At 37.6% G+C, this 17,459-nt stretch overlaps 1 protein-coding gene across 1 annotated transcript in view; it reads left to right on the top strand.

Moving 5' to 3' along the window:
• LOC123665143 (mitoferrin) overlaps positions 1-17,459 on the top strand; it is a 43,908-nt gene that overhangs the window by 9,796 nt on the left and 16,653 nt on the right. Inside the window, exon 3 of the mRNA XM_045599488.1 lies at positions 17,310-17,440. Coding sequence (XP_045455444.1) covers positions 17,310-17,440 — 131 coding nt within the window. The remainder of the gene's footprint in view (positions 1-17,309; positions 17,441-17,459) is intronic.

A 17,459-nucleotide genomic window follows, 5' to 3' on the forward strand; every position in this document is an offset into this window, starting at 1 on the left:
GTAACAATTTTTCTTATAGTCTAGTGTTAGTACAATTACAAAGTATAAACTAAATACATTTTAATAATAATCTACTTGTAAGGTAGATAAAACTTAGAACTAAACTTACAACTAAGTTAGTAACACTTATTAATGTAATATAATATTCTCTTCCTATGAGACCCCTGTGCTGAAGGTTATAGTTAGCAACTTATACTAAGAAATTAGGTGATTTGAGATTATTGCTTCCGTGCTACACAACCGGACACAAGTATGAGTGGTTCGTGCCGCCCGTCTAAATTTTTGTGACTATCTCTGGGGAACTACTCTACATGGGGAACGGGATACAGGCGGGCGCCACGCGTACCGCTCTTACAATGATAAAGAGAATGATAAAGAGAATTTTGTTATGAAGAAGAATTTTGAATGAAATTTTGAATGAAGTTTGAAAGCATAATTGTACGGTTCAGCCGCACATACCTATCGCCCGATCAGCAGTTTACGTTAGTTGCACGATTCATTAGTTAAATACATCAGTTCACGTTCACATATCATCATCGTACAGCGCGTTCGTGAGCTCATAATAGCAATTAATTATTAGCAAATATATTTTTATTTTAACATTTATTTTTATATCTTTTATCTACCATAATCAGCAGCAGCAATTCAGGTGTAACATACATCTTTTTGGTCCTTCGAGCTTATCGTGAGCGGGACTTATATCGCGAGTGACTTTTTTACGAGCACAGTAAGGGCCGCCACGTAAGTCAACCAGCAGCAGCTTTGGTGAGTCTACAGCTCTCTATTATCAGCAGTATCAGTATTTATATCATTTTATAAAAATGGAAGATCTTCTAGCTAGCCAAACCCAGATCATGGAGGCTATGAATCAATTTTTAATTAATTTTAAAAAAGACGGTGCCGAACGCAAGACACCGGCTCATATTAAAAAGCGTCTCAGCACTTTAGAGAGTTATTGGCAGGAGTTTCAAAACAATCATTTGAGGCTTTGCGATTCTAGCGACAAATCAAACGAATATTTCACTAGCAATTACTATAAGAAAACATCCGATTTTTACAATGACACACGCAGCTATTTACTCACCTTTTTACCCAGTGAGTCTAAAGAAAAAAGTGTACTAAAACCAGCCACCCCGTTGCAACTGCCAGGCTTTACAGCTATACCGTCGTCTGGCAGCGTGTCACGTCCGGTGACATCATCCGATAAAGAAACTTCGCGAACCCAAGGTAATAGCAGCAAATTAGAGGAAATGTTGAGAAGGCAAAGAAGCAATTTTAAGGCATTTCAGCGTACAATTAGCAGCATCGATCTCGACATTGTCTCAGAAAAATGGGAATACGAAGATATTTTGAAGTCGGTACAATCACGCTGGACCATCATTGACGCATTGCACTGGGAAATAGACAGCGAACTATATGAAGACGATCCAGAATACGAAGAAATGTTCAGCAGCTACGAGCGGAAATTTAACGAAATTAAAAAAAGTATCAACAGCAAGATGTGGTCTGATCTGTATCGGGAGAAAACCACCCCGAAAATGGATATCCCTGTGTTTAGTGGGAGCTACCACCAGTGGTTATCCTTTAAAGACTTGTTTGTCGAAACCATCCACACGAATCGAGCCTTATCAAATAGTCAAAAAATGCAGTTTTTAAAAAGTAAATTAAAGGGCGAAGCAGAAAAGCTAGTGCAACATCTACACATAACTACAGACAACTATCAAGTATGTTGGGATCTTTTAAACAACCGGTACAGTAACACAAAACTTATTTTTAATTCTCACATGAGTGTCCTTTTTAACCAGCCTATTATGCAGCAACAGTCCGCAATTTCAATTAAAAGGATTCACGACACCACCAACAAATGCCTTAATGCTATCAAAAACTTGGGAGTCAGTATAGAGAACTGGGACCCTATCATCGTATATATAATCACGCAGAAATTAGATGCGGACACTCACAACGACTACATCGAGTCCCTCAAGCATCCGAGAGATTTACCAGTTTTAAAAGATTTATTACAATTTTTAGAAGCCGACTTTAGCCGCTTTATATTGTTTTCGATGTTATCGATATCTTGTCCGAAACCGTCCGATATATTCATTGTGTGAATAGGGATGGATATATTGATGATGCTATTGACGGGTGCGATCTCTGGTGCAAAGATTACCGGCTCGATATTTAACTCATTAGTCATTATTTTATGAGGCGTTATCACTAGCGTATTTCCCCGAATGATGCAGTCGGTACCGAGAATTATAATATTAATTCCCGTCACTCTTTCTCCCGTCATTTTTTTGTAGCGAGAAAATTTTACGGAATCGTGTTTTCGAAACATATGAAAGATAGTTTATGTCTTTAACATTACCATACAGAAATATCAAACTTAAATATTCAGTAGCTTGGAAGATATGGACATCCTGCCGAGTGGAAAATACGCAATTTGAGGTAGCATAGACGCTCTAATTACTAAATTTCGATAAAAGGTACCACATCCATTGTAGAACTTTGGCAGACGTTCCGTCGTTTTGGAATTTTAATCCCACACGGTTCACGGAATAGTTATCAAAGAATTTGACAATTTTAAATCTGTAATTAAATTTTAAAGTTATAGCCGTTCTTCATATACCACCTACATATGAATTGTTTCGGGTGCTTAATAATTTTCTAAATGAAATCTAAAACAAACGTGCATACTATATCTTGTCATTTTCATATTTAACACAACTTTGATAACATAATCTATACTATTAGCTAATGGCTAGTGAGAAGGTATGGTAGTAAGCCATAACTGTGGTTATACAGCGGGCTTGTGGTCGCTGGTTGCCACTCGGAGGTTTGACTCTTCTATCATCTGTTATCAGCTGTTATCGTTATCGGAGTCAATTATCAAGTACGTGAGCGCCGACATACATATGTGTGCAATAAAATGTAATTCCTTATCAAACGTCGCATATCTATTTATTCTGTGCACTCTCATTTATTTTAACTTTTCATTACAAAATCGTTTAAAACTTTCTGTACGGAGTCTTAAATGATAATCGTTCTTATTGGCTGTCATTAGCAATCGGAAGTCACGACCAAATTATAAAACATCTTTCTGTGTTTCAAGTTTATAATAATAATAATATATTCATTTCGGGGCTAGCCCATATAGTGTTAGTAACAATTTTTCTTATAGTCTAGTGTTAGTACAATTACAAAGTATAAACTAAATACATTTTAATAATAATCTACTTGTAAGGTAGATAAAACTTAGAACTAAACTTACAACTAAGTTAGTAACACTTATTAATGTAATATAATATTCTCTTCCTATGAGACCCCTGTGCTGAAGGTTATAGTTAGCAACTTATACTAAGAAATTAGGTGATTTGAGATTATTGCTTCCGTGCTACACAACCGGACACAAGTATGAGTGGTTCGTGCCGCCCGTCTAAATTTTTGTGACTATCTCTGGGGAACTACTCTACATGGGGAACGGGATACAGGCGGGCGCCACGCGTACCGCTCTTACAATGATAAAGAGAATGATAAAGAGAATTTTGTTATGAAGAAGAATTTTGAATGAAATTTTGAATGAAGTTTGAAAGCATAATATATAATCCTTCTCAGAAAATAAAACATTGAAATGGAAACAAAATTAAGACTTAAGTGCTACGGTTTCAATAATCGCGTTCAAATAAGCACACGAACTATTCTTTACCTAAATAAGATTAGTTACATACGTTTTAACGCCGTGGCCATCAGCGGACGTTGCAGTACATACGATCGTCGCTAGTACAACACACATACAAGTGTGCGAAACGTTTTCTACTAACTACCAATCAATCGAAACATTGCGCTTCCGCCGGTTGTATGCGCTTATTTGCTTGTAAGAGTACGTGATCTAAGCTAACGCTAGCAGAAATTTTATTTATGATCTCTTGAACAGTCATGTGAAGTAAACTATTGTTAAACTACGTTGCGCTAGCGGTCGCTGGTTCGATCCCCGTTGGTGAAAACTGATGGACGTTTCGGATTGCGTTGGGCGTGTGCATACACGATTTCCGACACATGATTCAAGTTGTGCTGGAGGCCGCTGTGTGTGAGGGCGGGGCTTTTATGAATTTATTTAAAGTAGTATCTGTATTTCTTTAAATGATCTCGCCATGATTTATCATTTTAATGTATTTTCTTTATTGATTTGTAAATAATTAAAGTATATTTTGTAGGCTAAATTGTCAAGTAGTTGAGCCTCCGAGTCTGTGAGGTTTCGTTTTCCCGTCGCTGGCAGCCAGCGGGGAGCTCCAGCGAGCCGGCGTGTGGCTAGCGGACATTTGCTCACTGTAACGCGAATGCACGTCGTTTTTGCCGATGCGAAATGTGTATTTAATTGAATATAAATTTAAGTTTTCATTGAAATAATATGGCTGGATTGAGATTTAGTGCTATGATGTTTTGTGATAGTGTGAGTTCTAACTTGATGTTTCATGGCCTGGAAGTGTTGATAATATAAGCAAGTTTTGATATTTGTACCACTTTAAGTAATATCTAGCGTCAGGTCTGTTCAAAAAATTATACTGCCTTAGCTTTTAAAGCCTAATTCGCCCCTTTGCTGTTAAAGCCTATATAAATCTGTAACGGTATCCAACAGATAAAATAATTTTATATCCTTGTTGTGTTTTAAAACAACTTAAATTACAGCGATAATTTATCGAAAATATAATCTTACATAAATGTTAAATTCGCCACATATCTACACGTAGAGATAGCGCGAGGCGCGGCTATCTGAGATTATATCACCACGAGACGCAAGTTCGCTGGCGCGATTGTCTGATGACACAGCACTGGTAACTGGTGGCTGTCAATTACTTGGCTAGGAGGTAGGGCTCAATAGAAAATATCTTCCTAAAAAAATGGAGCAACTCATCTTTGGAAGTACATTGAAGAAGATTACATCAAACTAATACTTCTATCACATTTCTGTGGTGTGTAAGGTTGCCGAGCGTTCGCTTGGTTGTTTTCATAGTGGTATATAACTATATACAAGGAAAAAACAAGGAGCTACAATAGCATAATCTTTTTATAAATAGTAATAGTACCTAGTTGTTTAGCAACGCGGAGTATATTTAGCAACGTAGGTACATATAATACTGTTTGAATTTTATGAACAATATGTACCGCTCAAACAGGTCTTAGCGTGATAACGACCGCACAGCGCACGCTATTCAAAAGTAATTAACTGGCATTAAATTGTTTAAATACAGAACATCAGGCTGTGATAACGATAATGTCACCGATTATTGCAAATGTTTTGTGAAACTTCATATTATTAAATACTTGTAAATTAATGTTTGAGTTGGTATAATAAAACATTTATTTTCAACACTTTTACTTATACGGGACTTACTGTGATGGTTATTTACCTGATATTTCGGCGACTAGTCTATGTGACAACAACGTCCACGAGTTCTCTTTAAGTAATAGTGTTCATAGCGACCGTTTCAGCTTAAAAATTAAAAACATTTTGTGCATCAAGAGTTGCCCGTAACTTGATGGTCTTTTTATAACAACGTATTTGACAATAAACGTCGATGAAGACGTCGCAGCGGATTGCGCTCCTTACTTCTTGCGCTAACGTGTGAACAAAGTGGTATCGACACGATTCAGCCTGTAATATCCCACTGCTGGGCATAGGTCTTTTTCGAAGGAAGGAAAAGGATCAGAGCTTAATCCACCAGACTGCTCTAATGCGCTTTGGTGGATATATTTCTACTATGAGTAACGATTCAGGTGCATATGATAACAACCTGGACCGGCATTTATCATATAGAATAAATGAGACAAATTTAATGTTTGTACTATCAATAGAGTATGATGAAACCTAGACTCTTGGTCACGTGAAAAAAAATGCAGTTACACAGCAGCGTCACACGCGGTATGTGTATCGCTTAATCTAACCCGTATCTGATAGAGCTGCCTAATATCATCATTATGCGACCATCTTATCACGCTCCTCAAGAGCCCCACACCCTGATTTTTACTATTTCGATGGAAGCTCTAAAGTTTTCGGTTTCAATCGAAATTTCTGCCGTTATATTTATATTTATACCAAGAGATCGGATTTTATTCATTAAATTAATTTGTATTTAAGCGTGTAATGTAATTCGAACGAAAGCAATTGTTTTCATTGTTTATCCGTAATGGATATAATTAGCGAATTAATTTGTTTTCAATTAAATGTTTTAAATACATTTTAATATGCATGATGCACCTTGGAACTTTAAAAGCCGACCGGGGCGGGATAACCATCCGACTGCTGGCTTTGAAATACACAGGCCGAAGACGGGCAGCAGCGTCTTCGGTGCGACAAAACCAGCCCTGCGGTCACCAACCCATCTGCCCAGCGTGGTGACTATGGGCAAAACACATGATTCACGCTATTTTTGGCGTAAACTCGTGGAGGCCTATGTCCAGCAGTGGACTGTATAGGCTGTTATGATGAATATGCATGATTTGAAATGAATTGAAAGTAAAATGACAAAACACTATGCGGTGTGACTGCTGAATTGTTAAGTGAGACATTGAAGGAGACTGTCTGATAGATATTTATTTCTAGTTATTTATACAGTACATGCTACGAAAAATTTCAATAAAATATTTACGAACAATTTTCCACCGACGTAAACTCAGGTTTCTGACGCGGGGTTTACTTATTGGACGCATTGTCAATGGGACTGATGTGAATGTAGAGCGTTGTTTACTCTAAAAGTCTACTGGAAAAAATTTCTGAATCAAAACCCAACAATCTACAACTGTCGACTCTATTGTCACATTGACTTGCGTGTCAGTGTTACAGGTCACTTATTCACGTAATACTGCTATGATTACATTTACTTAGTCGGTAACAGTTGCCGATAACTCAAACCCACAGACAGTGAAATTTCGTGACGTTCCTAACACACGTCTAACATAAATATTTGTAAAAATAACGGCTGTAATTTTTGGAAGAAAAAAAAACTGCGATCTTCTAAGTCTTGTTCGCTGGAACACTGGTCTCGGTTTGATGACTCGTGGTTGTGATTTCTCGTCCGGACTGCACATATTAAAGCATTTCGTGCTTCGTGTACTACAGCGTCGTACGTAAGGATGCCAACACATAATTTATAAAACAATATTTTTTAATTTAAGATATTTAGATGATAATAAGTGTCTTTACGGCGGTACTAAAAAGGAGTATTTATACAAATTATTTATTTTTCTCTTTATTGCATCTTACATTAATCTTGTATTCCGTTTATCCGGAAAGTATCCTGTCACCCTTTCTGGATAAAATAAAAATGTACTCGAACTATGCAATAGTACAAACCCGGTAAAAGCTGGTAGGGTAGCTACCCTAGTATAGGGCACTGGGCACACGAGCGCGCGCGTCTGGGTGACCTATTGAACTGGTAACGCGTTGCTTGTACTCGCCACGACTTACGCGCTCCTGTAGCGTTCTCTTTACTATAATTAACATCGTACAAAAAATCTGTCAAGGTCAATACTATTTCGAGGTTTAACTTATTGGTGTTAAGTCATACAGTAAAAAATTGGTACAGTAAGTTTAGGTATAATAGATGCATTTAGAAAAAAATATTTGGAAAATATTTAAAAATGTGTTTACTTTTGTGCACTGTATTTGTATTGGCATTACCTTGACACCGCTTGACGAACATGGTGATTAAATATGTAAGTCGTGTCTAACATTCAATAGCACTGCCGGCGGCGACGGATGACGTCCCGTATTTTAATAAGACTACTTTATTGCTGTTTTTGTTTAAACGCTAATGCGATAGACGTCGACATGTATGCGCGGCGTTGAGCTTCGTGATGGAGTACCAGCCGGCGATAGCGTAGCGCTCCCCCCAACCTATGTATGCCTTGAAAGGGTTCGCGTTCACGTAATACTGCTGTTTCAAATTATGACCTTCGTAATTTGTACAAGCTTTAGAATGGTATTGTCATCTTCTAAAATGTATCCTAATAAGTCTATTGAAAACTACAAGTGATTGGAATTTTTACGTAATTATAAAATTGATTTCTATTAAAAACTTATTATTGATCAAAATTCTAGGATTTTATTATTCATGAAATTATTTTCACGAAAATTTTAATTTGTAATAATTTATTTTTAGAATTTCTAGTAATTTTCCTGTCTATGTGTGACTTGAAGTATTGGTGTCAATGTTTGTCGACAAATATTAAATTAGAAGAATCTGCCGCTACACGTACTTCGCACGCTACCGGCCTGCCCTTGACCGCGCCTCTGATGGAGTTCTCTCCCTTCCATGTGTGTGAGCTACACCGCTACACGCATTTCAAGCGAACGCGCGACCTCTACATTATGTTGACTTTAAAATTCACTATCGTCACGGACGTCATCAAATATAAATTGTATATCAGATGAATTCGGTATTAAATCGAATGCTACCTTTTGTAGTTTGTTGGCTTGTTTACGCCAAGATATTGAAACACCTTGGCGTCGAGCGCGAAACACAGCGATGTCTATTAATAATCTGCCGGTCATATGAACGTTTGCTATTATTTATTTCATCTGCCTGTTTAATTGACATCATCACATATTTGCAACATATAATCACATCTTCATCACATCAGCCTATCGCAGTCTACTGCTGGACATAGGCCTTCACAAGTTCGAGCCAAAAATGGCGTGAACTCATGCGTTTTGCCCATAATCACCACGCTGGGCAGGCGGGTTGGTGCTACATATAAATAGTTTTAAAATTGTGATTTTGTTGTTATTTTTAACATAAAGAAAAAAGTATAATAAAAGTTGACCACGTGTCGTGACTTTTGACAAATGAATTTGTCGATCTTTACGTAAACTCACCTCGTACCGTCGTTGTGTTCACAGGTTTTTTAAGCGTGTCGTTATGATGGAAAAAAACGGGTGTGCTTTCGAGAGAGAGAAGTAAAGTTTCTTTAATTCTATCTAACTTATGTCTATCTCTTAACTTCCGTACGCCTCGCCCGATCGTACTTTTCGTAACGCTCTCATCAAGCATTCACCAGCTTACTCCCCAAGTCAAGCGTGCTTAAAGAAGTTTTACTTAAAACGTAAATTTCTGACCTGCAAGGTAACAAGGTTTAGTCGCTTTTACAAACGTTTGGCGCGCGACCGAACCACCAACTCGTCATTCCTGATCTATTGGCTGTAGTAAAATCAATGGATAACCCAACACTTGTCAAGTGCACTTCAAACCGCGATCAATTTCGCCGTCAATAATCTTTTATTTTATTCTGAAGTTTCTTCTGAAATTAATAGTCTATAACCTTACTCAATAAATGGCCGATACAACGTGAAACAGATTATCTAATCGGAGCACACGCTGGTGACGTGATCGTGTCCAACTCGCAAAAATAATCTGCCTGTACTAATCTATACTAATATTATAAAGCTGGAAAGTTTGTTTGTTTGTTTATACGCGCTAATCTCAGAATTGAATAATTCTATTTGTCTTGGATAGTCAATTTACTAACGAAGGCTATATAGTATTTAGTAAAAGCGGATAAAGCCGCGAGGCACTGCTAATATTTGATAAGTATCGTGTGTCCAAGTGTTATGTGAGATATGCTCTAATATTAACTTCACTTCTTGTTTACTTGTTAATGTTGTGGAGTCAACGCTGACTTGGTCTACCATAGTAAACATCAGCTTGGTTAAATGGATATCGGAAGATTGGTTGCATCACTAGAGATTAGTTGTAGCACTAAGCTACTTTTCATCTGAGGATTTATTATATTTTTATTCTCACAGAGCGAATCGAATGTACTTCGCGCAATGGTAGTTCAGGTTTTAGATTAGTTATGTGGGGGATGTTATGGGATGGGGGATGGATGATATTATCTAATTGCATGTGTAACTGTAGATACTATTACCGTTATGTGTTTCATTTTCACATGTATATTTTAAGATGTAAACGCAAACGAAGTCGCGGGCGGTAGTTAGCAATAAACTACAAAATGGTATAAAGTTGTATGTAAGAGAATCAAGATTATTTCGATGTGCCAAGGTGATGCAATCTTTAAATAACTTGTACTCGCTCGTCAGCTAATAGCACAAATTGATAACGCCTTTTGAGATGTATTTCACACTTGTTCACAAGGAACGCTCGGTGACAAGTGAACGTCGGTTCAGTTTGAACGTGTGGCGAGCAGATTCAGATAACGAGCGAGGTCGTCGATGAACATGCCTCAGTTATGTTCACGAGATAATCTTCCAAATTGATCGAACGGTTAACATGTGAGCACGCAAATGACACGTGGTTGTACAATAAAACCAAAAATAATTTTGTAAATATGCTATGTAGGTCTATAGACAGATGAAATATTGTGTCAGGGCCCGGAATCACATACCTAACGAAAACAAACGCCCAAACCTGTACATCATTAACTACTTGTAAGCCGCCACCAGAGACCGGACCCGTGATAGCTAGCCCAGCAACCAGGCGCCGTGATCTCTGCACCAATGCGTCGTTAAATATGTAAACAAGTTCGTGTTTACATATTTCGCTGTTTTTTTATCGAGCGTGCTCTATGAAGGACAACATCGAGTCATCTTTGTGATGTTTTTTGCAACTCAAATAACAAGTTCTGAATTCTCCTTTTAACCCACGTTGAGGCCTTTTCCGTTTTAAAATACATCTAGGGACTTGTATCCTACAAAGAAGATTTTTTTGTGCATAAATATTATCCTGAATATTTGGGATAACGTCTATGCACAAAAAATCTCGATATAAAAAGAACATAACTACTTACATTTTAATTTTATTTACGTAATAAATGTTAAAAGTAAAGTTAAAACTCGGCTACGCTGTCCGGATTTGTGCGGTTTTCGAATTCTTAGATTCATTTTTTAATCATGTTTTTTCTTAATACAGGCCTTCTTGACACATGTTTATAGTGAATTATCGTTTATAATGTAGGTCAGGAATAGTAGGCACGTCAACTTTAAACATAATTCTTATGCCGTACCTTGATTTACGTGAGTTCGTCTTACGCAAGTACAGCTCAGTCTCATCTATTAAGGAAGCTAGGGCTATTGACTATCGTTTTTTATTTGTCTTGTTTCTTATGCATTGCGAACATGTATATTTTAGCGATAATAGGTGTAAATGATTGTCCGATAAGATGGCGGGTCGAAGCAAGTCGTGTATCTGAGCGGACAGTGTAAACATTACGATGACACTGATTAGCAACGAGTAATGGTCGCCAGTGAAAGTTATTGATGTTTAGAGATAGCAACGTAACCCGTAACACGTGGCGCGTGACGTGATGTGACGCGGCGTGCCGTTCGACTGTTTACTCAATTTGAGTCAGCTGATAAGGGACTGTTTTAACAACACACGACCGCATGCGATCGTGATGAGGGTAAGAACATCGCGAATATAATAATTCTGTTTGCTAGCATACGAAAAAAGCCGACTTTAATTACATCGACACCCTCGATTTTTCTGGGATTCCATCATCAGATCCTGGTTTCCTTATCATGGTACCATCCTTAGGATATCTCCTTTCCAACAAAAAAAGAATTATCTAATCGTGTGAAAGTGAAGGAGATGCGTTGGCGTCCATATCCTCAGGGAACCTGAATAAAACAACTAAACGCAAATGATACACTTCTCGAGAGAATATTGTACAAACAACAGTAGTGGTGACTGTAAGAAAACTGTCGACATGAACCTGCACAGAGTAGCCGGTATCTATTGCTTGTAAGCCCAAAGTCGCTCACTCATCGTTAGGTTTTTTTATATTCGGTCGGCAAACAATCGCACGGCTCACCTGATGGTAGGCGACTACCGTAGCTTATAGACGCCTGCAACACCAGAAGCATCGTAAAGGCGTTGCCGACCACCACAGGTACACAATACAGTGCTTGAAGGCAGTATTATTTAGCTGTGACCTTCTGTAAGGTCGAGGTGCTATCCCATTTGGGCTGCAATAGATTTTGAACAGGAAATTTCCTGCTGTGCCCTACCAAGTAAACTAATTAATAACTAACGATTAGAGCAAATAAGCCTCTCGTGACACAGAGCCGCCTAAACTGGGAATCCCGCACCCACTTAATATTAATGTGTGGCTTGATCGTGAAATAAAGAAAAAGATATAATCAGTGCGGTAAGATTTCCTACGTGATTTGAAATAATATATGAACACAGTCGCTATCGCTTTAGTAACTAACTCGAAGTACTCGAAACGAAAATGTTATCTGCATTGTTTGTTATTTTTGCGAGCAGGGTTAATATGACTAATAGGAATAATAAATACATATATAAATACTTAAATAAATACAAACAATACACTCAGACTCGGGCGGGAATCGAATCTGCAACCCGCAGAGCAAAAAGTAGGGCCACTACAAACTGTGGTGTTGTTAAAATTTACGGGCTAGATAAAATGTGTCGAAAACAGCCTTATTCTAATTATTTATCGTCAGACATCTGTAGGCTAACAATAAGATAATCGAGCAAAGAAACTACATCGTAACTGCCATAACAAATTTCCTCTCAATCGTGCGACGCGTCAACGTCTTGTCATACAGACCGGACTCTGCGACAGTGCTGCTAGCTTCAGTCCGCTCGCACCGCGCCAAAGTTCCTTTTTCGTTCCGTATTAGCGACTGTTTCCGACAAATATATGGTTATTATTTAAGTATTTTCACCGTTTAATTTAAAAAGTAATTACTATTGTTTTGTACATTGACAAAAGTTTATCATCATTACAGCCTATACAGTCCACTGCTGGACATAGGCCTCCACAAGTTCACACCAAAAACAACGTGAACCCATGTGTTTTGCCCATAGTCACCACGCTGGGCAGGCGGGTTGGTGACCGCAGTACTGGCTTTGTCGCACCGAAGACGATGCTGCCTGTCTTCAGCCTATGTATTTCAAAGCCAGCAGTTGGATGGTTATCCTGCCACCGGTCGGCTTTTTAAATGCCAAGGTGGTAGCGGAACTGTGTTATCCCTTAGTCGCCTCTTACGACACCCACGGGAATAGAGGAAAGTTTATCATAGTTTTCCTAAACTTTATACAACTTAAATAACTCTAATAATTATTTATTAATTGGAGATTTTAATCTTCCGTGCGTAGCGTGGAATTATTGCGGTCCCAGGTACTTAAAAATTTCTACTACTGAAGTGCAAAATTCGAGTATTGATCTAATTGAGAAACAATACAACTTATTAAAGAACTATGCGGGAAATACTTTGGACCTAGCCTTTTCTAATCGGCCTTTGAAAGTGACGGAATGTATATATCCCCTTTCAAATATGGATAAAGCTCACCCACCCTTTGCGATTAATATTTTTGACCTGAATATAACTCCACTCGTTGAATCCACGGTACCTAGACTTAATTATAAAAAGGGCAACTATGATAGCTTCAAATATTTTAGCGAAGTGCATTGGGAAACTATACTGAATTCAAATACAATAGACGGTATGCTCGATAACTTTTACTTCTGTATAAACGAATCTATTCCTAAATATATACCATTTACAAAGCGAAACGGCACTAAACGTAAATATCCTGTCTGGTATAGCTCAGCGTTGATAAATATAATTAAGGAAAAATCAAAAGCACATAAAGCTATGGAAAAAATTTAATAACTATCGTGATTACAATGAGTTCTGTATGTTGCGTCATAGACAAAAGGAAGTGCAACGTTTATGTTATGATATATTTATTACACACAAAACTCTATAAAAGAAAATTCAAAAGCATTTTGGTCATACATAAAATCTATTCGTGGTAGCTCTAATTATCCAAAAATACTTATTATCCAAAAATTACTTACAATAATAGGAAATATGTGGATGGACAATCTATTTGTGAGGCTTTCAGTGTATTCTTTCGAGGTGTTTTTGCCACTGGTTCAGTCACAAATTATGCTTTAAACGATGAAGAACATACGCCTGCGTTGGACTTGATTTCGCAGTTTCACATTGATAAAAACACAGTAGAAAAGTCTTTATTACAAATGGATATTAACAAAGGAGCAGGCAGCCATTGTATACCTGCACTGTTTTAGCGTAAATGTGCTAAACAGCTATCAGCCCCAATTACTTTTATATTTAATAAATCTCTAAAAGAAGGCGTATTTCCCAGTGTTTGGAAAAAGCACATATAGTTCCTGTTCACAAAAAAGGCTCTAAGGTAGCTCTAATGTAAATCAAGAATTACATAGGTATATCCATACTAAGTACAATAGGTAAAATATTCGAAAAATGTGTATATGATGCTATATCTCCAGTCATCGTTAAAGGCATACCTGATAACCAGCATGGATTTCTTAAAAGCCGTTCGACCATTACCAATCTTACATGTTTTTCAGAATTTGTACTATCTAATATGGAAAAGGGTGGTCAAGTGGATGTTATCTACACCGATTTTGAGAAGGCTTTCGACCGTGTGGATCACGAGATACTTCTATACAAACTACAGAGGTTGGGAATACATGGGGATTTGCTAAGATGGATAAAATCGTATCTTACTAATCGTTCACAGGCAGTCGTAATAGGTGGTTTCAAATCCAACTTTACTAAAATACCTACAGGTGTCCCTCAGGGATCGGACTTAGGACCTCTACTGTATAACTCCTACCTATTTGACATATCGGCCTGCTTAAAGCATTCCAAAAATCTGATGTATGCCGATGATAAAAAAGTATACATAAAAATAAAGAGTCTAAAAGATTGCTATCGTTTGCAATCGGATTTGAATTCACTTTATGCGTACTACGCACATAATAAGATAAATGTCAACATCGAAAAGTGCCAATGCATAACGTTCACGCGAAAATTAAATCCTATAAATTTCTTCTATCATTTTGATGGTAAAATAATTGATCGCACATAAGGGACCTTGGTGTGTATTTTGATAGTAAAATGACATATTCGCTTCACAACTCAATAATCACGCAAATAGCTTTAAAAAATCTAGGATTCGTTCTGCGCGCATGTAGGCCTTTAGATGATATGAATGCGATTGCACCTGTTTATATCTCGTATTTACGAAGTGTTCTCGAGTATGCGTGTCCTATCTGGTCCCCAAAATATAACATTTATATAGATCGTCTAGAAAGGGTCCAAAAAAAATTATCAAACACATTCTTTACCGAAGTCGACAACCATCCCTATCTTATTCTAAAGATTGCCGCCTAAATAACCTTGTGGCACTGGAGAAACGACGCAAAATGCTTAGTCTTTCTTTATTATATGGCAGTGTCCATGGCCGCTTTGATTGTCCCGAACTTGTAGGTACTTGTGCTGTATTTGTTCTACGTCTTGTTGTTAGTCTGTGATGCTTAATGTGATGGGTCACGTATCTATTATATTACTATCTTTTATGTTACTATCTTTTATGTTACTATCCTATTAACTGTAATTTTGTTTTGTGTTTCAAGTCATTTTAATATCGGCTCTTAATACAGCCCTTTTGTAACAGTACTAAGATGTATAGATAGGAAACCCTATTATTGGCCTTATTATTGTTAATAATATGTTAAATGGTATATATATACGAATTGTGCCGCTGTTGGTTTTCGAATAAAAAAAAAATATAAAAAATATATAGTTTTCCATTTGCCTTCCACTCAATACAAATATTCTTGTTACGTTAATGATACAAGATAATCAACATATGCGTCAGCTTACACAAATAGTTTGTTATTGGTTGAGGAGTTAAATAAATTACGTTTCAGCCTGTAATATACCACTGCAGGGCATAGCACTCTTCTCCCATGTAGGACAAGGATCAGAGCTTAATCCACCACGCTGCTCCAATGCGGGGTTGCGGATATTCCCTATTATGAGTAACGATCGCTATCAGGTTTACATGATAACAACCGGGACTTAACGTGCTCTCGTGACGTGACTAACAAAAAGACCGGAAATAAATATTGGTATAAACACAATAAATAGCCACTCCGAGCGGGAATCGAACCCGGTACGGTCGGTGTTTAGGCGCCGCCAACATGGCATAACTCCAGAACCGCAGTGGTCATAAATAATTAATAAAAATCTTTTGTTTTTCATATAAAAAAAAATACCTTGAACCACGATACATCGCGCCAATCAATATTGATTTTAGTTATTTTGACAATTGACCCTGAAACAGACCATGCTTCGAAGGACACACGAAAAAACAACGAGTCGTTTAAGTATTTATAACTAGCAGCTGACCAGGCAACATTGTACCGCCATATATTTTTAGTGAAAAATCGTTTTTTTATTTTTTTTACCTTGTCCTGACATTAACGAACCCAAAGTGTGTGCGCAATTCTCATACGGCAGAAGTGAAATCTTCTTTCTTCTTCTAACAAGTCGTAGGAGGGTAGGCCGTTGCGATTTGTTCTATCAACGCTGATCACGGTCTCGTAAAGAAGGTCGTAAGTGCCCTGCAAGAGGCGTCGCTTACGCGTTTTGCGTAGTAACGTATTCCATCTCAGTGTCTCCTATACATTTATGTTTCTCTTTTTATCGTGACGCATTCTTCGTTCCGTCGAGTTTCAAATCACAAAGATGCTAAAGAAGTTTCAATTCAAAAAGAAATATCCAATTTAGTGCAGTCGTTCGGTCACGTGCACGCAAGTTACACACACATTACAGCGGTTAACTCTTATGTATATATGTAGGTATGTATGTATATCTTGAAGATGTGTTGTCTGCTCATTTATCTCAATACTTACAAAAACAAATACCGTTTCAATGATAAAGTTGTAAGTAGCATGCACTCGAATGTCAACATTTTAACACCTACGTGATACATTTGCGCAGTTACAGTATAATAATATTTAAATATGAACATTGAATACCGGAAACTGTAGTTATGATTTTGGTGGGGATAGCGGTGGATTTGAATGGATAAAGTGTGGTCAAAATTAAATTTCATAACGTTGCATAACTTTTTTTTTGGTTACCAAACATCATGAGATATGTTACAATCAAGTAGACCTCAGACAATTTTGAATATACAAGTCAAGATGATACGTAAATATGTAATGTAATAGATGAAAAGAAAGCCAACAGTATAGCTTAGTGTAGTCAGTGTGTAACCTTTCTACCTAATTGAGACATGAGTCATATTTATCTTGGTCTTATTAAAATAAACTCTAGGATATCTGCTCAGAACGACGGAAGTATCGTAATTTCTTTCTCGACAATCTCGACAGCGCTACCATAACTGTCTTCCTGGTTTATCTATCAGCCAAATCTTGCTTGCTATATGTGCAATGTGTGTTAACAATAGTTTTGCCCCTAGGCCTATTCGCGGCATGTCTGCGGTGGTGATGGGCGCGGGCCCAGCGCATGCCTGCTTCTTCGCCACCTACGAGCAGAGCAAGCACACACTGTCGCAGCTAACGCGCCACCGGCACGACCACATCACTCACGGTACGTTTTATACAATTAG

This window comes from Melitaea cinxia, chromosome 23, assembly GCF_905220565.1.
Source record: "Melitaea cinxia chromosome 23, ilMelCinx1.1, whole genome shotgun sequence".
Lineage (NCBI taxonomy): Eukaryota > Metazoa > Arthropoda > Insecta > Lepidoptera > Nymphalidae > Melitaea > Melitaea cinxia.